We start from the raw sequence: 23,402 nt of genomic DNA on the forward strand, positions 1-23,402 counted from the left end.
AGGATGCTGTATTTCAGATGCGCTGCAGTTTAAGAGTCCAGTGTAGCTGCTAAAAACAGCAGCTCCCAGACTAGGAGCTGAATCTCATTCTTGCTGATCTTGGCAAGACTTGTGTCCTTACCTGTAATAGAGGGGGTGTGAGCAGTACAGGAATCTTACCTGTGAGGTGCACAGAATAGCACCTACCTAGCGAGAGACACAGACTCTCTAAATATTAGCTATTTTTGTTAGCTGCTTTCTCAACAGTCATATTATTAGCATTATTCATATTTCCAGGTACAGTGGTAGATGCAGATTAAACCAAGATATAACTTTTTATGAGAATTAAAAAGAGGGGGCCTTGGTTTGCACTTTCGTGTCTCTATTTGTGCATTGCAACCTGTGCTCTGCTGCGCTTCCAACAGTCTTTACCTACCATCCCCAGCCCTGCCCCGTCGAGCCTGTGACTCAGTTTCCAACATGAGTTTCAGGTTCACCAAAGAAGTTGTGCCGTCCGTCCTGCTTTCTGGGCTCCTTCATGGACCAAGATTGGAAGGGGTGGAGAGTGAAGCTGATGCTACTCAGAGCTGCCCCCCTTTGACCTCAGAGGTTTCACCGCCGGGCATTTGCCCACACGTCCGCTTGGTCTGCAGACAGTCAGTGCTGCAGCTTCATTCAGCCCAGGGTGGAGCCACCTTTCTGAATTTTGGAAGATCTGTTGGGTTTTGAACGAGAACTGTGCTTCAACAGCAGAATCTCCTGCGATGCTTACTTATCAGATGCTGAAAGGTTTCCTTAATATACAACCATCACTAACTTTACAAAGTGTGCCTTTCTGACTAGCAGCTTTTACTCTTTTTTCTTTTTCTTTTCTTTCTCTTTTGGGTGGTGGGGGAGACTAAGTTGAATCAGTGCAACTAGTCTCTAATCGATATAAGCCAATTATTTAGGCCAAATTTAGGATCCTGATACATGTTCCTGAAAGTAATTCTTTTTTTTTTTTAACATTTTTTGTTTTTTGGAGGTGGCCAGGCTAAGGGTCGAATTGGAGCTGTAGCCGCTGGCCTATGCCACAGCCATAGCAGCGCTAGATCTGAGCCCTGTCTGCAACCTACACCACAGCTCATGGCAATGCCGGATCCTTAACCCACTGAGCGAGGCCAGGGATCCCACCTCCATCCTCGTGGGTACTAGTCAGATGCATTTCCACTGAGCGACAACTGGAACTCCAAAGTAATTATTTCTTGACGCTCTAACACTGGGTTCTTTAAAAAATGCAAACAGTACACTTTTTTTTTTTTTTTTTTTTTGGTCTTTTTGCCATTTCTAGGGCTGCTCCTGCGGCATGTGGAGGTTCCCAAGCTAGGGGTCCAATCGGAACTGTAACCGCCGGCCTACGCCAGAGCCACAGCCACGTGGGATCTGAGCTGTGTCTGCAACCTACACCACAGCTCACGGCAACGCCAGATCCTTAACCCCCTGAGCAAGGCCAGGGATCGAACCTGCAACCTCATGGTTCCTAGTCAGATTCTTTAACCATTGTGCCATGATGGGAACTCCCAGTATACTTTTTATAGACAGTTTCCAAAACAATCAGGGGATACCTGTGTATAAGAGAAGGCAAATGTGGAACATCGCAGCTAATTTTGCAGCAGAAAATCATTGCCGTATTTCAACAACCATGTTTGTGTAATGAGTGGATTAGCTAAGATGATTAATATCAAATATTGAAAGTTACAAAATACTCAACTTGAATTTATAGATCTCTACATCACGACTTAAATTTGGACAGTGGTTGTGTTGGCTGCCATATTGAAGTTCCATTTCCTTGTATGATTATTTTAGCAAAATGAGAATAGAGGGATTGGAGGGAATAAAGTCATTATTTGGGGAAATGAGATGCATTAAGAAAGTCAGTGTCGGAGTTCCCAGGTGGTGCAGGTTAAGGACTCCGTGTTGTCACTGCTGTGGCTCAGGTCACTGCGGTGGCTTGGGTTTGATCTCTGTTCTGGGAACTTTCACAGGCCACTGGTACAGCCATAGGAAAAGAAGTCATTGTTACTGAAAATTGTGTGTCCCCAACTCCCCACCTGCTGTGTGCCCTCCTCACATCCTCCCTGTGCCTGGCCTTTTTTTGGTACCCAGTGAGCCTGTTCGCCACCATCTGCCCGGATGCTCTCTCCTCTCCTGCTTCACTTGACTCCCTTCTTTCCTTGCTCTTGTTAGGCATCTGTAACTGCTCATTTTCTGAGTCTTTAGAAAGCGGCCTTGAGGCATTCTTCACACTGCTATGGAAATCTCTTATTGGGGTGGAGAATTCTATCCATAAGATTATCTGATGTCACACTTGTTAAGCCATTCTCCTGTCTCCAGAATAAATCCTATTCCATATGAAACAGTGTGTGCGTGCCTGCATGTGTCATGTGCTAATGTAGGTATTTCCATAAGAATGCGTTTAGCCCTGTTCCTGAATGAGGGTTGCCTATGATTTTCTTTCCTTCATAAAGTCCTGTCCAGCCTTAGTCTCAAGATTATCAAGATCATGGAGTTCCCCTTGTGGCTCAGTAGGTTAAGAACCCATCCATATCCATGCCTCACTCACTGGGTTAAGAATCTGGCTTTGCTGCCAGCTTCTGTAGGTCACAGATGTTGCTCTGATCAGTATTGCGGTGGCTCTGGCATAGACCAGTAGTTGTAGCCCTGATTTAAGCCCTAGCCCAAGACCTTCCATCTGTGGCAGGTGCAGCCCTAAAAAAGACAAAAAAATTAAAAAAATTTAAAAAAGATTATCAAGATCATGAGAGTCTCAAGTCTGCGGAGAGAAAAAAGCTTTATCTCTTTATCTAACCTCTGAAATAATTTGTTCAAAATTAGGATTGTATGTTTCTTAAGGAGGTGGCAACACTTAATGTGTACAACCAAGCCTGCAGCCTTTTTTTTTTTTTCTTGTTGGCTGCATCCATGGCATATGGACGTTCTGAGCCACAGCCTTGACCTATGCTATAGCTGGAGAAACACCTTAACCCAATGCACCAAGCAGGAACTTCCCACAGCTCTTTATAATTACTGCACTTGGGAGTTTATTATGTATACTCTTTGGGTGTTTAAAACTGTGATAATGGAAGAATGTAATGAAAAAGATTTTCAAGTTTTTTTTTTTTTTCTTTTTTTAAATTCAGGCAGTGTGCATATTCTCATAGGCTTGGTAATGTTGGAAGGGTTAGAGGTAATTTAGGGAAGGGATCAAGAGGAAGGAAGAGACAGGATTGAAGCAAAGCAGAGGGACTGGTCTTTGAAAAGTGAGTGGCACATCATGGTTCTGGTCTTATACGGAAGTTGAAAGCACAGGCCTGGATGCGGGCTGGTTTTCACTTAGGGAGATGGGTTGGTGCAGGAGCTTTCTGTCAAGGCTTTCACAGCACCCAGTAAGATAGAAGGCCACGTAGTATACAAAGTTGAGATATTCTGACCTTCTGGAGGAAAATACAGGGAAGTGGAAAAAAAGGGGGGGAGAGAGAAGATGGCAGATGGTCCAACTTTGATCTCGTTGTAACCATAAAAATACAGAGTCTTAAGGGGGAAGATAATTTGAAACTTAAATAAGGACGGTTGAACAATATTGGCAGAACAATCTGATGTTTACTCATTTTCCCTCTTCATGTAGCTCCTTCTATTGGTTGAAGACATTTTATTTATTTATTTTTTATTTTTGTCTTTTGTCTTTTTAGGGCAGCACCTGCGGCATATGGAGGTTCCCAGGCGAGGGGTCCAATCGGAGCTACAGCTGTGGGCCTACACCACAGCCACAGCAACGCCAGATCCGAGCTTTTTCTGCGACCTACACCACAGCTCACGGCAACGCTGGATCCGGATCCTTAATCCACTGAGCAAGGCCAGGGATTGAACCCGCAACCTCATGGTTCCTAATCAGATTCATTTCCACTGCGCCACAACGGGAACGCTGGGTCGAAGGCATTTTAGAAAGTAGTGTTACCTCTTTTCCTGTTGCTTAGTGTGGGAGCCAAAATCTGAAAGAGGTTTCCTTACCCTGGTTCCTTTTGTTCACTCTTTTCCAGTTCTCCTCCATGAAAAGAAAGATGGAAACGGGATTGAGTTAACTCTTTGTCTGCACCTGTCTTTTCATAGTCTCATGTGGCTCCTACTTCCTCTTCTGGAACAGGGCGGTCAGCCCTTAGCCCTCTGTTCTTCCCTCAGATGCCTTTGGCTATGACTTGTGTGCCTGGCCCTGGGAACCTTGAGCTTTGGGGGATGGAGCCCTAGACATGCACTCGGGGCTCCTGGTCACGGGGGTTCCTCCTGTAGGATGAGGCTTTTGAACTCAAATAACTCGATGGACACTTCGAGATCTCAGGGATGCCTAGCAAGGACTGACGCTGCAGTCGTCAAGTCACTGGAAATTTGTCATAGGTAACCTTCTCTGGTCACCCCGGAACCCATCAGCTTTCTCTAAAACCAGTCTTCCCCCCTTCAGCTGTGTTCCCATCGCATCCTCCTTTGCATTTTCATAGCTGCTACCTAAATTGCATTGATTTTCTTTTCTTTTTTTTTTTTTCTTTTTCATCTTTTTAGGGCTGCACCCACAGTATATGGAGGTTCCCAGGCTAGGAGTGGAATCGCAGCTGTAGCTGCCAGCCTATGCCAGAGGCACAGCTACACTAGATCTGAGACACGTCTATGACCTACACCACAGCTCACAGCAACGCTGGATCCTTAACCCACCGAGCAAGGCCAGGGATTGAACCTGCAGCCTTATGGATACTAGTCCGATTTGTTTCTGCTGAGCCCACAACGGGAACTCCTGTTTTTCATTTTTAAACTTAATATTCTCGCCTCCATTCCCTGCTCCTTCCTGCCAGTCAATGGCCCATTCAGATTCCTAAGATGTTTGCTTTAAGGGGTCAAGTGCTTGCTTGAAATCTTTTCAGAGCCTTGCTACCAAGATGAGGTCAAGTCCAGACCTCTGGACCTGTAAGTAAATCATTTACAATGCTATTTTAATACACCTTTCCCAGTGTTTCTTGAGTTGCCATTGCTTTTGTTTCGCTCTTCTTTTTTCTCTTTTCTTTCATTTTTAATTCTCTTGATTCGTCCTTACTCTTTTCTTCCACACACTTAGTATTGCCTTTCACACTTAAGGTACTGTACCCTGTGTTGCAGACATCACGGTCAGCAATGCAGGCAGAAGAGCCTCAGGGTTCTGGCTCCCCAACAGACACTGACCAGGGGCTCCCCTGGGGAGTCGAGGGAGCAATACCAATGATGGCCACAGGGGGCACTAGGTCTCCCACCTGACATGCTTCCTCCAGGGCAGGGCTGTACCGTGACTCTATTGTCAGATGTCCTTTCCTCTTCCCTAAGCTCCCAGTCTTCTCTCCTTTCTAGGTGTGAAACCTAAAACACCTGTAAAGTTCTTATAGCTATAGAAACTGTGTTTAAAGATGGTAGTGCTTGTTTCCTAACTGAGCTGTGGACTTGTGGAACAGACCGTTTATTAACAGTTCTGTATAGTGATACGGCTTTGTACTTATTTTGTTCTCAACAAGCATTTTTAAAAATGGACTTCTTATACAATGAAGAACTTTACATAAAATACTAAAACGAATCAAGATACCATACCACACTATGAAGAGTTCTTCTTCCCTTTTTTTTTTTTTTCACCTTTTTAGGGCTGCACTTGTGGCACATAGACATTCTAAGGCAGGGGTTGAATCGGAGCTACAGCTGCAGCCTACACCACAGCCACAGCAACGCTGGATCTGAGCCGTGTCTGTGACCTACACCACAGCTCATGGTAATGCCGGATCCTTAACCCATCGGAGGAGGCCAGGTATTGAACCCTCATCCTCATGGATACGAGCCAGGTTTGTTACCAATGAGCCACAGCAGGAACTCCCATATTTAGATGTCATAACCAAACACAGCTCTCTATATAAATGAACCCTGGTTTCTTATAAGCAAAGAACTTTCTCATTCATCTCATTTCCACCCTCCGGTAACTGGTAGTAGGGAAATTCCTGTTTCTTATAGAAAGCTGTTGCTTGAGAATACTCCGCCTCATTCATGTCAACAATGGCCTTTCTACAAGACATGTTGCAGGCTATGGGCATATTTCCATTATTAGATCTGTATTTAGCATGTGTTCTTGTTGAAAGAGATTATATCTGTGCTACACATTTTCCCCTCAAACCAGTAACTGGGTTGATGTGACAGCTGTCGTGCGCCTGTTTAGTCAGTGTGATATTACTCACAATATTAAACCCAAGGAAAAAGACAATCAGATCACATGGTTAATTGTCAAGGATAATGATAAGGTTCAGCCCAACTGGCAGGCGACTCCTGAAGATTTTTCTCAGTGTCAGAAAGGTGCTCATGAAAGTTGCCAAAATGGCTCACAAAGCAGAGTTCTCTCCCTCTTCAAATACTGTCCTGATACAGTAATCAGACTCTAGGCTGGAGGTCATTGAATAGGAATTAACAGTGCTTGTAAAAAAATCCTGTCTCTAGGAGTTCCCGTCGTGGCTCAGTGGTTAACGAATCCGACTAAGAACCATGAGGTTGCGAGTTCGATCCCTGGCCTCGCTGAGTGGGTTAAGGATCCGGCGTTGCCGTGAGCTGTGGTGTAGGTCGCAGACACGGCTTGGATCCAGCGTTGCTGTGGCTGTGGCGAAGGCCAGTGGCTACAGCTCTGATTAGACCCCTAGCCTGGGAACCTCCGTATGCCGCGGGTGAGTTCTTAGAAAAGACACACACAAAAAAAAAAAAGAAAAAAAGAAAAAAATCCTGCCTCTGAAGAGTGGCTGCTTCCTGATTTCCCTTAGAAAAAAAATGCAAATGAGGCCTGGAAGTAACTGGATTTCTCATCTAGAAAGGATGAATGCTTAACAAGTGGGATCTTGGGGCCAAATTAGAAACCCAAAGGACAGGGAAATGGAACATCCACTTTGAAGGAAGGCAAAGGGGGCGCCTGTGTTTGTCCTTGTTCCCACCGAGGGCTTTGGTGATTTTTCCAAGTCTTCGGTCCCTTCCCGGCAAGTCGCACAGGACATGGTCTTGTTTGCATTCACTGTTCCTCTGATGATCTGTGAATGCTGTGTTATTTTCTGCCCAGTCCAGAGCCAAAAGGAAAATGCACATCTGGCTTGTGCATCACAACCAAGCATTGAGGCTTTGCTCGCTTGCTAAGGGGTGGCTGCCCTCTGTTTCACACGTTCTCAGGGTGGATTAGGGGACATCCTGATGGAAGCTCTGGGGGCCCCTAAAGGCTCACGTTGGGGGGAACCTTCAAATCCTCCCCGAAGTGTAATGTTTGCTACCTGATGTGCATCTCTGCGGCCCCCGGAGGAAACACTCATTCATTTCTATCTTATTTATTTGTTTTTCCTATTTAGAAATTGGCCCCTGGTTACGGGAGTTCAGAGCGAAGAATGCTGTGGATTTCTCTCAGTTAACATTTGATCCAGGACAGAAAGAACTGGTTGTAGGAGCAAGGTGAGAGACCTTATGTTCTGCCACTGCAGATACTTTCGGATTTCGTTTCACATCTGTGCAGTTATGTGTGAGTTTCTTTGCCATCGTTACAAGCGCTAAGTAGATTTCACCTAAGGCTGAAATTCCATCTAAAAGCGTCATGACGGCTGCTACTACTAGGATGACTACTGCCCCTATAGCAAGTCCCTCCTGTACCAGGAGCTGTCCTTTTTCTTTCTTTCACGCTTTATTGAGCTAGAGCTGAGTTACGGGTTGTGATCGTGTCTGCTGGACAACAACGTGATTCGTTTATACGTGTGCACACATCCGTTCTCTTTCAGACTCTTTTCCTGCATAGATCATCACAGACTATTGGGTAGAGTTCTCTGGGCTGTATAAGCAGGTCCTTGTTGGCCAGTCATTCCAAATACCGCAGTGTGCATATGTTCTAATGTGAATTAATTCCTTTCTGCCCCCTTCTGTGAAACCCCCGCGGTAGGTATTGCCACCACCCTGCTTTAGAGACGAGGAAGTTGAGGCAGAATGGAGGACTGTGTTGCTCCAGCACACAGTGGCTATGTCCAACAAAAGATGGACCCAGGCTTCGGAGCCAGTTTCATTCCAGAAACCGTGTTCTCAACTCTGTCTACATTCTTCAGCACGATTCCAGCGATCAAGACCCCGTACTGTCCATTCTCAACGTCCATTGCTACCTTTCTTTGTGCCCTCTCTTAGGCCACTTAGCAGTCAACTGAGAACTCAGTGGAGGTTTTTTTTTTTTTTTTTAATTTTTTTTAAGGCCACACCTGCGACATAGGGAAGTTCCCAGGATAGAGGCTGAATCAGAGCAGCAGCGAGACCTACACTGCTGCTTGCGGCAACACCAGCTCCTTTAACCCACCGAGGGGGGCCAGGGATCCAACCCACATCTTCATAGAGACCGCATTGGGTCCTTCACTGGCTGAGCCTCAATGGGAACTCCCAATGGAGTTGTTATTTTTTGTCTCTCTTAAGAAGAATGTGCAGGTCAGCACCTGACCTTCCAGCTAGACAATGAGGCCACTCAAACACACTCGGCACCGATCTTGGGCTGTGTCCCCTTAGTTACCATGACTTCCTTAGAAAACATGCACAATTCCTGCCTTCAAGTCACCTATCCTGCCAGCGTGTTTTGAGGATGATGTAGGAGTCTGGGGTTAGTAGGTGCATACTCTTGCATGTGGAGTAGATAAGCAATGAGATCCTGCTGTACAGCCCAGGGAACTATATCCAATCACTTGTGATGGAACAGGATGGAGGATAATGTGAGAAAAAGAATGTATGTGTATGTATAACTGGGTCACTTTGCTGTGCAGCAGAAATCAACAGACTATTGTAACTCCACTGTCATAAAACAATTGAAAAACATTTTATAGTCATCTCTCAGGAAACATGATAGAATAACATGAAGAGGCCCATTATAGTTTTGGACTCTTCTGACATTCAGGGAATGTGCAGAAGAGTGCACGTATCTTTTTTGGCCAAATTCACTTGATTATGAAACATACCTTTCATAGCAAGAGAGGGTGTGGGATTTCCACATAGACCGAGAGAAGCTAAATCAGACTTGGGCTCAGGGAATTCTGGACAAACATCGAACTGTTTCTAGAATCCCTGCTTTTGCTCTAAGGCCCTAAGAAGACCTTGTCCATCTGCCCAACCCTTGAAGACTCGAGCTGTACATTCATAGCTTTGAATGTGTAGACAGACGTTGGCTGAGTTCCGGGCACTTAACGTGTCACCTGTATCTCTTTTCGTGCTTATTGGGTGGACACTGAGGGTGAGCATTGCCGGGGTGGGTACTTTTGCTCACTCCAGCCCACTGGGACTGCAGGGGGAATTTCTGATGCTGATTTCCGTTGAATTCCATCTTTGGAGCCTGGGCCGTACATTGCAGGGGTTTTTAACTGATCTCCTGGCCCTAAGACTTTCTCCTCCTTCTGCATACCATGGCCAAAGTCATCTTTAAAAAGTATCTCCCCCCAGTAGCTTCTGTTGGAGCTACTACGACTTGTATGCCTTCAGCTATGTGAGAGAAATAGCATCTTCTGCAGGGGTCATCTGGATTCACTTGGTTTCACTAGGCTCTTTGCTGTGGCCCATTGGACCTCTGGCTTGTGGTCCCACATCCTATGGAGACGCACATCTTTTTTATCCTCACATTGCCCAGGCATTATGTATGTGGAATTACTTATGTGGCCCACAACTATCAGCTGTCCTCTTTCTTGCCTCTAGGATTTGATAACCTCTTTTGCTTTCATGGAGTATTAGCTACCCCACCCCCATCCCCAGTTATCCACTTGGTGAGATTCTTATTGTAAGGGTCTGGCCCAAGGGTCCTCCGTTGGATCTGGGCTGATATGCTCCTTGCTCTGCACAGTTCCGTGAGCTCACTGCCCATCTGTCTTCATTCCTGCACTTTTTGAATTATTTCTCATCATGGTTCACTTTCCCCTTCCCCCTCATCACTTGGGGACTTACCAGATAGTAGAGGGTGTGTCTCTCTTTTCTTTGCTTCTCTAAAATGTACAGTTTCTCCTCCAAGTATAAGCTCAAAGATATATGTCTTTTTTTTTTTTCTCCAAATGTATGTTTATTCACCATAAATATTTCCAGGATTTGGTTTATATATGTGTAGGACACTTACGGAACAGGGGGGCTGAGGTTGTAGTAAATTTATTCCAGATACATATGTGGGCAAGGACACAGGGAGTAACAGTCTCTAAACCTCAAAGCCAGTCCTTATGGAAAATGGACTCTCATTCTTAGCTGAGGGGGAAGAGGCCTCCCTGCTGGGGTAGCAGGTGCAAATATGACCTCAACAGGTATAGCTGTGTCCTGCATGTCTCAGTCGATTCTAAAGGACTTTGGAAACCATTTTCCTCTGAGCTTGACTCAAAAGACTCTCCATGGTTTCTGGAGGTCCTTGCACCACACAAACAGGGCAGCACCACACGCCTGCCTATACCCTGGAGGAGTCCATCCCAGCATCCCTGGAGGGGCTCCATCCCAGAGTCCTTGAAGTCTCCATCCATCTCATTTCACCACAGCCCCAGCCCAGCCACGGGAGGGACTGGACTAGCCACTGAGTCAAGCTAACATGCAATACAGCCTGGTGACTGGAAGAAATAGGATCTCCAGGCTTATCACCTAAAAGCCCAGGGTGTGTGGTTAAACTTGAGTTTCTGATAAGCAATCCCAGGAGCCTGGGCTGTATTTCCTATTCTAGAACAGGACGTGGTGCATCACAGACACTCAGTAAAGAAAAGAAAGATAGAGAAGGGTAGATGGACTTGCTTAACTGCATGACCTTCAGCCTATTTCGGAATCTTATTTTCTTATCTTTAAAATTGATATAGTTATTTCTACTCTTTTCAGCTGTTGTGAGGATTAAATAAGACAGTCCTTGAAACGAGACTGCCATCGTCACAGACACCCTCTAAGCATGCAGTGGTGGGGAAGCTGTGCGAATATCAGCAGGTTTTGGCATAAGTGTACATATGCATTTCTGGCAGGTATCACTGAGCATGGAGAGAAGCAATTTTACCGAGGATACTTAGTGGGATTAGGCTCAGAAAGTTTGAGAGGGAGTGTGAGCCAGTTATAAAACTTTAAAAATAACCTAACCCTCAGATTCCTGTTTGGGAGGGCTCGACCTAGCAAAAGAAGTTTAGATAGCGGGGTTATGTGTAAGAACTCTGTAATGGTTTAAATATATGAGTGGTGGCGGAAGGTCCTGTTGTGGCTCAGTGGTAATGAGCCCGACTAGTATCCAGGAGGAGGCCAGTTCGACCCCTGGCCTCGAGCAGTGGGTTGGGGATCCGGTGTTGCTGTGAGCTGTGGTGTAGATGCAGCTCGGCTCCCACATCGCTGTGGCTGTGGCTGTGGCCAGCGGCTGGAGCTCCGATTGGACACCTAGCCTGGGAACCTCCATATGCCACCTTATGCATATATATATATATGCACTTTTGGTTTTGTTATGGTTAGCACTAGACATTGTAAAGCCATTTGTTGGATAATTTCACTTTACCGGTGATACTTTATGTTCCTGATATTGAATTCAGTTAAAAATCCTTTGCTTCTTTGCAAAAAGAAGCTCTCCTGCTGCAAAGCAAAAGAAAACAAAACCCAGAAAAGACCCCATTCTCCTTAGGCGATTGGTGGTTATGCAGTAGGGGAGGTGATGCCGCTTCTGGAAGGATCCTTAAGTTGCCCATTTTCCAAGAGGCACAGTCTCGCTCATATTATTTTAAAAGCCTTGATATTCATATCCTGTTTTACCTACGCCTCTTTAAAAATTAATAGTGTTTGTGTTTTCAGTGATGGAGCTCAGGCATTTTCATTTAGAGAAGTAGAAAATATGGTGAAGCCTGGAGAAACAACACGAGTTCAGAAATCATTCCCAGTTACCCTTTTCAGCTATTTCCCCGCAGTGTTTGATTGCTACGTGTTTCTACTATTGGGTATATTTTATAAATGGTTTATAGACTTGTTAAAAAAACTACTAAAAGTCGTTTCCATTTTACATAGGTATGTGTGTATATTTTGCGTATATATATATGAATGAAAATTCCAAATGAAAGACTCTGTCGAGGTTTAGATATGTTTTATAGATAATCATAAAAGTAACGATAGTAACAGTAGTTCGCAAGGTCCGTACAGGTTTTACGCATGGCTGTGTATAGGATTGTGATGGATCTCAGCGAGCGCGATTACGTTTTATTCTCCAAATGAATCCATTTGTCTTTAGTGTGTCGGGTTCACGGTATGGATGCTGGTGATTCTGTGCTGAATTCAAATGTTATCCCAAATTGCAACTAGCTTGGTCCACACACAAAGCAGTTATTTGATGATAATCCAGGCATTTACAAATGTTCCAGCTTTTGGAAACGCATAAAGCCATACACTAAAAATGACAAAAAAGAGCTTCTCATTCAGAGCGAATGTGAGTTTCTCTCAGCTTTTCTGTTTGCTCCTTGGTCTTTCATTCATCTTCTTGCACCTTGATTTGGGATTACCCTATGCTCTCTAACAAGTTTCCGTGTGATATCAATGTATCAGTGAGAAGCAAAGTCTAACAACCTGTGATGTTTGGACAAGAACAGTTACCTGTGATCCCTCACCCAAGCACCTAAGAGTCCAGGAGGCCCAGCCACCTCCGTTAAGGTGATGGGATTGAAACCATGGGGTCAGGTGTATGGGTCAGGTGTAGATCATAACTGATGACAAATGGGAGATTTATGTACATCTTTGGGAATTTTTAATGCCAACTCTATTACATCACAGAACGGGAACCTGGTAAAGCTGTCGACTGAAAGGGTAATGAAAATGCATGGGTCCCTTGCACACTGACCCAACATGAGTATCAGCCCAGAGCCTCGTGCCTTGTTCAGGACGCTTTGACCTGCCACTGCAGTTAGTGGAGCATTTCAGTACATTGGAAGACATTTCCGTATGTGGATCTGTGTGACAAGGAGTACAGATTTCTAATCAGCATACTTACTACTAAAAACCAAAACTAAAACCCACGTACTTTCTAGGCAGAGCTTGGTGTTTACCACAGTTATAGCAAACTGGGCCCGAAAATATTGGCTGTGTTGTTTCAACAGTGTTTTGCCCATGGTTTGAATCTAAAAAAATAAAGAGGAAAAGGAAAGACTGCCCTGCTTTTTTGTTATGTTGGGTCTGAATTTGCTGTTGCACATTCCAAGCATGTATTCTCATAAGGTGACAGTGAGTGAATGGGAGGCTTCTATTTCATTAGTATACGTTCCTTCTTCCAAGATGATTTTGCCATTGGCTTTGAACAAATGGAGCTAAATTTTAGATTCACATGAGAATGCTTTCAAAACTGACCCAAATAATTTTCTCTCTTTTTTTGGTGGTTATGATTCCAATTTTTATTTTAAAGTTTTACCTTAGAGTTAATCTGTTGGAAGCAGCCTATAGTTAAAAGTAAAACTGGAGCTTTTTTTTTTTTTTTTTTCCCAGACCCACAATTCTGCTTCCAGTAACCACCACTTCTTTCCATTTTCCAAAGGACACATTTTCATCAAGTTTATACAGTTGAAGGTAACTCGCGCTGAGTGGAAAGAAATGAGCAATTAGGAGTGAATCCAAAAAGCAGTAAACCCCCACAGGGCAAAGAAATCCTAGGTAATGATGATGTTGATACTGTATTTATAGTAATTATGACTTAGGAGAAGCAGCTGGTGATGAAAGCAAGGATGGCCCCTTTTTATTGCTGCTCTTCGTTTTTTACCCCCCCTGGAATTTTTTTTAAACCTGTACTTTAAAGTTTAAACATTTCCTTTCCTCTGTTGGTTCTTGATTCACAGGAGTGTTTTCCTTTTAAGATTCTCTGGGCTGAGCTTCCTCCTTCTACTTCTTTGCCCCTGTCTTCCAAGAGGCCCGTTGGATTAATTAACCTACTCTGTGCTTTAAAAAAAAAAAAATCCATTCTTTGCCTTCCTGCGTTGTTTTCTTTCTCCAATATTTACCAAGCATCTGTGTACCTAAGCATCACCCTGGGCATCCATTCAGAATTAAGCTTTCTCTGCCCCTCCTCCCAGCTGCGCTGATCCCGTGGGCCGAAAGGTGGTCCTAGAGGGTGAGCTTTTGCCAGAAAAGCTGGTCTAAAGACACCCCGTGGGAAAGACCTCCAACCCTTGTGTCTCTTATGCTATTATAAAAAAATTAAATAACCTCCACACTTTCCTCCCTGCTGGAGGTGGGGTGAAGATAAACCTAACATAAGAGTTACTTATTTAGTTATAAATATCCATACAGGCCCTTTTCCCATATTCCATGAATGAGCCAGTGAGGGAATGTGATAAACTTTAACCAGCCTTCTTACTCTGAATGTGCTTATGCGTCACAAGTTCTGAGTCTTGAGAGCTTTTCTCCTAGCCTGTCCCACAGGGCGCTTGTCAGAATTTATTCGTTCACGTAGTTGCTCTTTCCCGACTCTTCATTCATCAAATATTTATTGACTGTTATTTATGCAGGAAGTGTCTTAGGCATTGGGGAAATGGAGATGCAATACAGTCCTACCTGCCAAAGACTTCATAGCCTAGTGCAAGAGTTGGCAAGCTAAGGCCCCTGGGTTGGCTTCCTGTTTTTTTGTGAATAAAGTTTTATGGGAACACAGCCACACCTGCTCATTTGCATATTACCTATGGCTGCTTTCCTGCTTCAACTGCAGAGATTCCAGTAGGACCACAAAAGTGAAGTACTTGCTCTTTAGCCCATGGAAAAGTTTCATGACCCGTGGTCTGGTGGGTGTTGGGGACAGATGCAGTTAAATTCTCCAGGGAGGCCTGAATAAAGGGCCCTGGAACACTAAGAGGAAAGAAAGGTGACAGTCCTTGGGGGTGAAGAGGGTGCCATGAGAAGCTGGGCCTTGGAGATGCACCAGGAGTCCGGCAGTAGGAGGAAGTCTTCTGGCCAGTAGGGCTGTGGACCTGGGAGGCCAGAAAATGAGATGAAGCTGAAGGGAGTTCACGTTGACTGGACCTGTTAGTGACTGAGCCAGGGAGTTATTATAGGTGAGGCTGGAGCTTTAGATTATGGAGGAGCTTGGATTTAATCCTCTAGACCAGTGTTTCCAGTTCAGGCTGTCCTGATAATGATCTGGAAAATCTTTCAAGAATGCCAATGGCCAGCCCCTCCTCAGATCCTTTGAGTTTCTGGAAGTAAATGTTGGAATCCTTGGTTTAATCAAGCCTCTGATAATCTGCTATCCCAGTAAATTGAGAACCTGTGCTAAAGACTGTGTGTGGGAGCTCAGGAGATGACAGCCACGTATTTGCATGCTCAGATGTGCATTAGGAAGATAATTCTGCCATAGTGTGTACAAAATGCAGGAGAGTTTGGCGAGATTGGAGACATGAGGAGTCATTGGGGAATCCCATAACGGTAGAGAGACCTTAAATTTAGGCAGTGATAGTGGAAAAGGAGATAAATCAGATTTGAGACATAGTTCAGATCTGGACTTGACTCTGATTGAAGCAAATCACCATTGGTGGCTGAGGGTGGGGTCAAAGATGAGGTTTGGAAGTGAAATTTGGAAGTGAAGCTTGTTATGGCATCAGCTGGGATTGGGCATATGGAAGATGAGCTGTAATTCTTCTATTATATGAAGATACGTGAAAAAAATCACAGATTTTACTAACTCTGAAGATAACCCAGAAAAAGAAGTATATATGGAGATAATTTGAAGAGTGAATATTCCTAGGAAAGCATAGGTTACAGGAATCATAAAATACTTCAGGTGGTATTTTTTTAGAAGAGAAATGATCTCTATTATCTGAAAAATGGAAAGAAACAAATCAGATACCCAATGGGCCAGCAAAGGCAGAAGTTGGGAGCTAAATTTAGAGCAATAAGTCATCATCTGTAATCCTCAAAGCATTTAGAGATTTGCATGTAATACTTAGAACGTAATAAAATTTAAATGATCAGTGTAGTTATTGACAATATTGATTAATAACTTCGTCCCTAAATATGCTTATGGGAAAAGGTTTTTCTGATTTCATGTCTCTGAAATTTGCTGATAACATTGGTCTTAATTGTTGCTACTAAAACTCTTTCTTCTTTCGTTCTACTTGTGAAATAGTAAGAAGTTCTCCATCTACTTTCTGTGCCTTTTCATCTTGGTATTTAAACACACAAGAGTGCTATTTAAAATGGTTTGATTTGGGGTTTGATGTATTCTTTGCAACTTATTTCTCTAACCCAGACTTTTAAGGGATTTGAAATAGACTTTTGGGGCTAGATAATGAAATAAGCCAGTACAATTTGGAGAGAGTACTGGACACTAACGACATAGCAAAATCAGAATTACTTTCAATATTTTACAGCCCAAAGTACACATATTGATTATTTCTGAAAAGGGTTGAGAAAGTTCTGACTGAGGAGCTAAGTTAGAATATGATCACATTACACCTTTGTCACCATATTTGAAAATGTATCAGCAAAGTAAAAAACCAATGCAGTATTCAAAAACTGTGATGGTGTTCCAGCTATTTAAAGGTAGTGCTATATATATATAATAATTTAGTAATATTAAAATGTAATTAAACTCCTCAAAAGTTACAGAAAAAGTACATTAAAGAGATATTTGGGGAAAGGTTATAATAACAACAAAAAAAATTAAAATCTCCTGGAATTTGTTTAATGAGCACAGTGAGATTCTAAGGCACAACAGTGATAGGTTGGTGAACTACATGAGTAACTTACATGATGAAATTAATCTTTAAAATCTTTAAAGTTATTGATATGGTTGACATATTAAATATTTACAGGTGGATAATGATCATTTTTATAAAAATATTTTGTGCTTTAAGTTACTGCTTTCCTTAGCTTCAAAGTCACAAATTTATATTTTAATCTTTTTTTTTTTTTTTCCTTTTGAGGGCTGCACCTGTAGCATGTGGAAGTTCCCAGGCTAGGGGTTGAATCGGAGCTGCAGGGGGCCCTGCACCACAGCCACAGCAATGCCAGATCTGAGCCACATCTGCGACTATGCTGCAGCTTGTGGCAATGCTGGATCCTTAACCCACTGAGCGAGGCCAGGGATCAAACCTGCATCCTCATAGACACTATGTCAGGTTCTTAACTCACTGAACCACAACAGGAACTCCCTATATTTTAATCTTTGAGTCTCTCGATGCAGTTGAACATTTGTCCTGTAGGAAGTCCCAGTGTCAAGCTCTGTGCCAGTGGGTCATGACAACAGGATAGAATCGTTCAGTAAAGAGAAATCACAGGCAAGTGAAGCAGGCAAAGTACAGGTGAGACGAGCTTTACTCTCCAGTTTACCCAAGTGGTGACCGTTTATGTGCAGTGTGTGTTTTGTTTTCAGATTGTTTCGTGATCAACCGTGATCTAAGCATTTATAAAACAACCAGAATGTAAGTTTCTGTCACCATTGTTTAAAGCACGTTTAATAAATAGATTCACCTGCCTCTCTTTGTCCGTTTTCATAGTGCAAAGGGCAGGTCTGTCTTTCTGCATTAGTCAGTTTTCTGCTCCTCGGCGATAAGCAAGCCTCTAGCCTACATGTTGGATAAGAACTTGGAATTTTTTCCCTTTGATTTTATGGCTCTATTCATCAGAGACCCATTGAGTTATTCTAAGAGAATGTCATTTTAAAACACCTGTGTCTTTCATAATTAATGGAGGTCAGAGTTAGGTTTTATAGTGTCTCTAGATAAAATGAGTCATTTCGTTAATATGCTCATGATGGCTCAACCTTTTCTTCAATGCTGGCTGAATTTTATTACTTTACATGAAGACATAAATGAACTTCGTCTATTAAGGCCCTCACTGCTCCCTCGGAGAATATATTGTTGGGCTTAGTGATTTGTTGCTAATGGGCCACTGGGGGATGGGTTAGGATGCAGGAATGAGTTAGTCAATCCATCGTCAAAAAGAAATACACCCTGTGGAGAGGGAGAAAACACACTCAGATGTCTAGCGGGAGAAGCATGAATGGGCTTCAGGACTGTCAGTTTGTGTCTGCCAAAGATAATGGCGTTGTGATTTGAATTATCCAATTTATCGGGTGGTTGTCTCTCCCGTATATTTCTCCTAAACGTCATCCAGTGATGACATTTGAAGGTGCAATGTCAAATGTTAACCCAAGGCATTTGAAAAAGAGTAGGTTCCTCCCAAGGGAAGAAGAACCCCCATCCTTTAATTGACGGTGGCCCTAAAACAGAACCTGATCTTCTGCAGCCTGCTCACCCTCTTGCTTTGTAGTTCTGTAATGAGAGCGGGGGAAAAAACAGCACTACGGACCAGCTCCCCTAAGCAGCACAACTAAAACTCTTATGGATCTAATCTCCTAACCTCCTGCACCCCCGCCTCTCTCCCCGAAGAATGGCAATAGCCCTCATTACTCCCTATTTACATCGAGGGGGTGTTCGGAAGATTAATGAAGCCACTTAAATGCTTCGGGTTGCTCAAAGCATTGCCCTCCTAGAGAAACTGACCTTATATGAAACATTTGGTTAGCATTCCCTGTTGGCTGGGAGCCAGAAGCATTATTCCTTCTTGTTGGAAAGGTCGGTAGCCTTTCTCGTGAACCTCACATATATTGTTTTCCCTCCTCTGTGTGCTCACAATTGCAAGATAAAGTGGTTGCCTCTTCTGTAATACCCCGGAGAACAGCCACTTGCAGAGACCATAGATCTTACTTTAGTGCCTGAGTGGCCCAACATCTGGGAGTATCCATTTTTTATTCCCTTTAGAAGATTTTCTTTCTTTTCGTAACCTTTCACTTGAGAGGTCATCGACCTCCACTGTGATGGATCAAGCTGTCGGGGGAGATTTCTGGTCCCTCACGTTGCCAGCTGGGATGGAATTTTTCCAACAGCAGAAACACCCTTGGAGCTGAACTTGGAACCGACTAGGTTGAGGAAAGGTTTTTGAGAAGAGCAGAGTCCACACTATGTTTGGCCAGATTCTTAGGTTCCAGGGAGGTGATTAGGGAATTCCACAAATTTTGTCTTTCATAATTTTAACAAATGTCGAAAATCATGATCGATAAAGCGAATACTGAAATGTGTCATATTACATATTTCTAATATGGAAAGGTCCAGCAAGACATTAAATTGCCTATTGGGGATTTGTGTAGATACAGTCATGTATTAAACAGATATTTGAAAGCCTCTATGGGCACGTTGTCTCCAAAATCAAACAAAAAAACAGCAATAGAAATGTAACCAACCAACCACTGCAAACTAGGCCTCACACAGACACTGAGGCCATGTAAGATTGTAGACAGTGGAGTTCCCATGGTGGCTCAGTGGTTAACTAACACAGCCAGTATCCATGAGGTTGTGGGTTTGATCCCTGGCCTTGCCCAGTAGGTTAAGGATCCCATGTTGCTGGGAGCTGGGTGTAGGTCGCAGACATGGCTCGGATCCCTTGTTGCTGTGGCTGTAGGCCAGCCGCTAGAGCTCTGTTTCACCCCCTAGCCAGGGAACCTCCATATGCCGCAGTTGTAGCCCTAAAAAGATGAAAAAGAAAAAAAAAAGATTATAGCTAGTTCTGATAATGCCAATTTCAGAATTTTCAAATCAGCTTAATCCATTAACTTTATGATCTAACACGTATTGTATGTAATTATAATCATTGAGTACGTTTTCTTGCTCTTTTATATGCCGAAATTTCATTTAAGATGATTAAAATATAGTACTCAGCTGCAAAAAAAAAAAAAAGAAAAAAACTGGAAAAGTATTAGTCAGAAGTCTATTGAACTATGTCATGATACTTATTTCATTGGATGGCCGTATAATAATCTAAATCTATTGCTCATTTCACCCCTCTAAAAATAAAAAAGGGCCACGGTCTTTTAGGAATTTGTGTTAAATATAATGACAAATTGTATTATTTGCTGTCTCCGTTCATAAATAAAGAAACTCGGGCACTCTTAAAACAAGTATGAGTAGGAGTTCCCATTGTGGCTCAGTGGGTTAAGAATCTGACTAGTGTCGGTGAGGATGAGGGGGCCAATCCCTGGCCTTGCTCAGTGGGCTAAAGTTCTGGCATTGCTGCAAGCTGGGATGTAGGTCACACACGCAGCTCAGATCTGGTGTGGCTATGGCTGTGGTGTAGCCTGGCAGCTGCAGGTCCGATTTGCAGGTGTGGCCCTAAAATGAAAAGTAAAAGGAAGTGTGAGTAGGCAGTTTCAGGGAGAATTCATGTGAAATAAAGGGGAGAAAGAAGGCACCGTGTAATCAGCGAGACCTGTGGGCTTAACGTGTTCTCTTAATGGGAATACAGGTGTCACAGTCAGATCACAGTCCCAGAGCTGAGAGTCATTTACCTACGGTACAGAGCTTGTCATGAAGCTACTAAGACTGGAATTGTCTCAAAATGATTTGTAAGTTCACCTGTGAATGAACAATGAAGACCTGAAATTCCTTCACCATAGGAATGATTTGTGTGTGTGCACGTGAGCGTGTGTGTGTGTGTGTGTTTCCAGTTAAATTAGAAACGGGACGTTAGGGGTTCTGCATGTGGCTCAGTGGTAACAAACCCCTGAGTTTGTGGGTTTGATCCCTGGTCTCGCTCAGATCTAACCACAGGGGTGTAGGTCAGAGATGCGGGTTGGATCTGGTGTGGCTGTGGCTGTGATGTAGGCTGGCAGCTGCAGCTTCGATTGCACCCCTCGCCTGGGGAAAAAAAAAAGAAGGGGACCACCGGGTGACTGGTAAGGCCATTTGGCACAGTGGGATAAGGGACAGCGAGATGGGGTCTTGTTTCTAAACATAGGACTTTCTCTGAATCTTAGTAATCTCGGCTAAATCACACTGAACCTCTTAATTTGCAGAAATGTCCTCATCTGAAAATGAAGGGGTATACACTTTAATGACAACCTAGTTTTCTTAGATTCTATGATTTATGTTAGGTAAAAAAAAAAAAAAATGAGGTTGGGTTCAAAAACACCACCACGTGCATCTTGTAACCCAGGAATTACCAAAGGCAAGTACTGCTAGGGTATGGGGCATGGTGATGGTGGCGGTCATGACGATAGGCTCTCGTAAGGACTGTGTCATTTTTCCTGTAAGCCTGCCCCCCCTGCCCCCCGCGATGCCCCTTATGGTCACCTATTGAACACCTCTGCCATAGTGATTGATTACTGATGAGCATTCTCAGGTGTCTGGGGAAGGTTTGGATCCACTGGAATGGCTGAGGGAAAGGGGGCCGCTTTTACAGACTGTGGGGAGCTGGGCAGCAGGACTGGCCAGCCGAGAGGCAGTTTTGGTTGGGAGATGTAGACGGAGAGTGTGACAGGTTTGTCCATCAGTGCTTTCCTGTCTTGGTCCATTTGAGCTGCTATCACGAAATACCACACACCTGAGAGCGTATAAACAACAGAAATTTATTCCTCGCAGATCTGGGGGTTGGAAGTCCAAGATCTGGTTGGGTTCTGAGGGTCCTTTTCTAGGCTGCAGATGGCCGACTTCTCGCCGTGTCCTCCGGCGGTGGAAGGGGCTAGGGAGCTAGGGAGCACTCTGGAGCCTCTTCCTAAGGGCACTAATCCCTTTCACAAGGGCTCCACCCTCATGACCCAAGCACCCGCCAAAGGCCCTACCTCCTAATACCACCGCCTCTGTGGGTTGGATTTCAACAGATGCATTCAGACCGTAGCACATCCCCTGTGGAAAATACTGGAAAACGGGACCGAGGGCTTTCTGAGAGTGGTCTCTTCACCTCCTCCAACTCAGCTTTGAAGTTTTCTCTCTCGTCGCCCTGCCCATAGCTCTGCAGAAAATCATGGATGCTACAGCCCTCTTTCCTTAATGGTGCGATGTACTTCTAGCTCTTCCTTGTATATGAGAACTGCCTTTCTAGAAAGTTCCAGAGGCAGATACCGCAGGCTGGGCACGCATGCTAGTAGGTATGTGTTGTTGGAGCAAAAGAGAGAGCGATGGCCTTGCAGTATCATCTACGCTGTCTAGTAATTCATTGATAATGTGAATGACTTCTTGTTTTGGAAATATTTGCAGAAAAGCTTTTTCTTAACAGAGACTGGGTGTTGGAAAGACTGTGATGACCGCGTCCCAGAACAATGACACGATAAACGAGGTTGTCTTCTTCTCCAAAAACCCAGTGGTGCCACCACCATCCGTACTGACAATAGCTCCCATCACCTAAACATACAGAGGTTACGGTGCTTGTTTATGCCTGTAACCTGCAATTGCCAGAGGACAGAAATGCTCTTTCCTTCCCTGGGCAATGGAGAATATACCGAGAATTTCTTTTTTTTTTTTTGGTCTTTTCTGGGGCTGCACCCGCAGCATATGGAGGTTCCCAGGCTAGGGGTCCAATCGGAGCTACAGCAACACCAAATCCAAGCCATGTCTGTGACCTACACCACAGCTCACGGCAACGCTGGATCCTTAACCCACTGAGCAAGGTCAGGGATGGAACCCGAAACCTCATGGTTCCTTGTCAGATTCGTTAACCACTGCGCCACGATGGGAACTCCCTGAGAATTTCAACATGCCTGGAAATGTTCATATTTTCTGTTAACCGCCTACCAGTAGCTGCTATCAGTTGAGTGCTGACAGTGGGTTAGATGCCATTCTAAGTGTTCTCCTTCGATTTAGACCTGGCAGCAACCCCAGGGAATGGATACGACTCTGCGGTCCATTTTGCAGATGAAAAGATGAAAGCACAGAGTGCTTAGCTTCCTCCCCCAGTGTATCTGGGGCCGAGCTTTGGCCTTTGCACAAATGTCCTTTTTAAAAAAAAAAATTTATTGAGGGAGTTCCCATTGTGGCTCAGCGGGTTGAGAACACGACATAGTGTCGGGGAGGATGTGAGTTCACCCCCTGGCCTCCCTCAGTGGACTAAGGATCTGGCATGGAGGCAAGCTGCAGTGTAGGCCTGAAGCTGCAGCTCCAGGTCAACCCCTAGCCTGGGAACTTCCATAGGCTGTAGGTGCAGCCATCAAAAAAAACAAAACAAAAAAAAAAAACAAAGTAAATTAAAAAAAATGAAAATAAAAAAAATAATTGGAATATAGTTGGCTTACAAAGTTGTGTTCATTTCAGGTGTATAGCAACGCAAACCAGTTATACATACACTTATGTCTCTGTCTTTTCAGAGTCTTTTCCCATGTAGGCTATTACACAGTATTGAGTAGATTTCCCTGTGCTGAACAGTAGGTCCTTGTTCCCCATCAATTGTTTAAATAGAGTGTGCACAAATATTCTTGGCCACTAGCACCACCACTGCCTCCTGTGGTGGCTGGGCACTGACTGGTCACAGCCTCTTGCAGCCAGGGAGCCCATGATGAGACCAGCGTGACAGCAGGGGGCTGCAGTACTCACAGAGGCATTGAGAGCATTAGGGCCAGTCATTGCCTCTGGGGCCAT

The 23,402-nt window shown here is 44.1% G+C and overlaps 1 protein-coding gene across 1 annotated transcript in view; it reads left to right on the forward strand.

Annotated features, from left to right (window-relative positions):
- Positions 1-23,402, forward strand: part of SEMA5A (semaphorin 5A) — a 539,522-nt gene that overhangs the window by 235,980 nt on the left and 280,140 nt on the right. The window contains 1 exon segment of the mRNA XM_021076851.1: positions 7,389-7,488. Coding sequence (XP_020932510.1) covers positions 7,389-7,488 — 100 coding nt within the window.

This window comes from Sus scrofa, chromosome 16, assembly GCF_000003025.6.
Source record: "Sus scrofa isolate TJ Tabasco breed Duroc chromosome 16, Sscrofa11.1, whole genome shotgun sequence".
In the NCBI taxonomy this organism is placed as follows: domain Eukaryota; kingdom Metazoa; phylum Chordata; class Mammalia; order Artiodactyla; family Suidae; genus Sus; species Sus scrofa.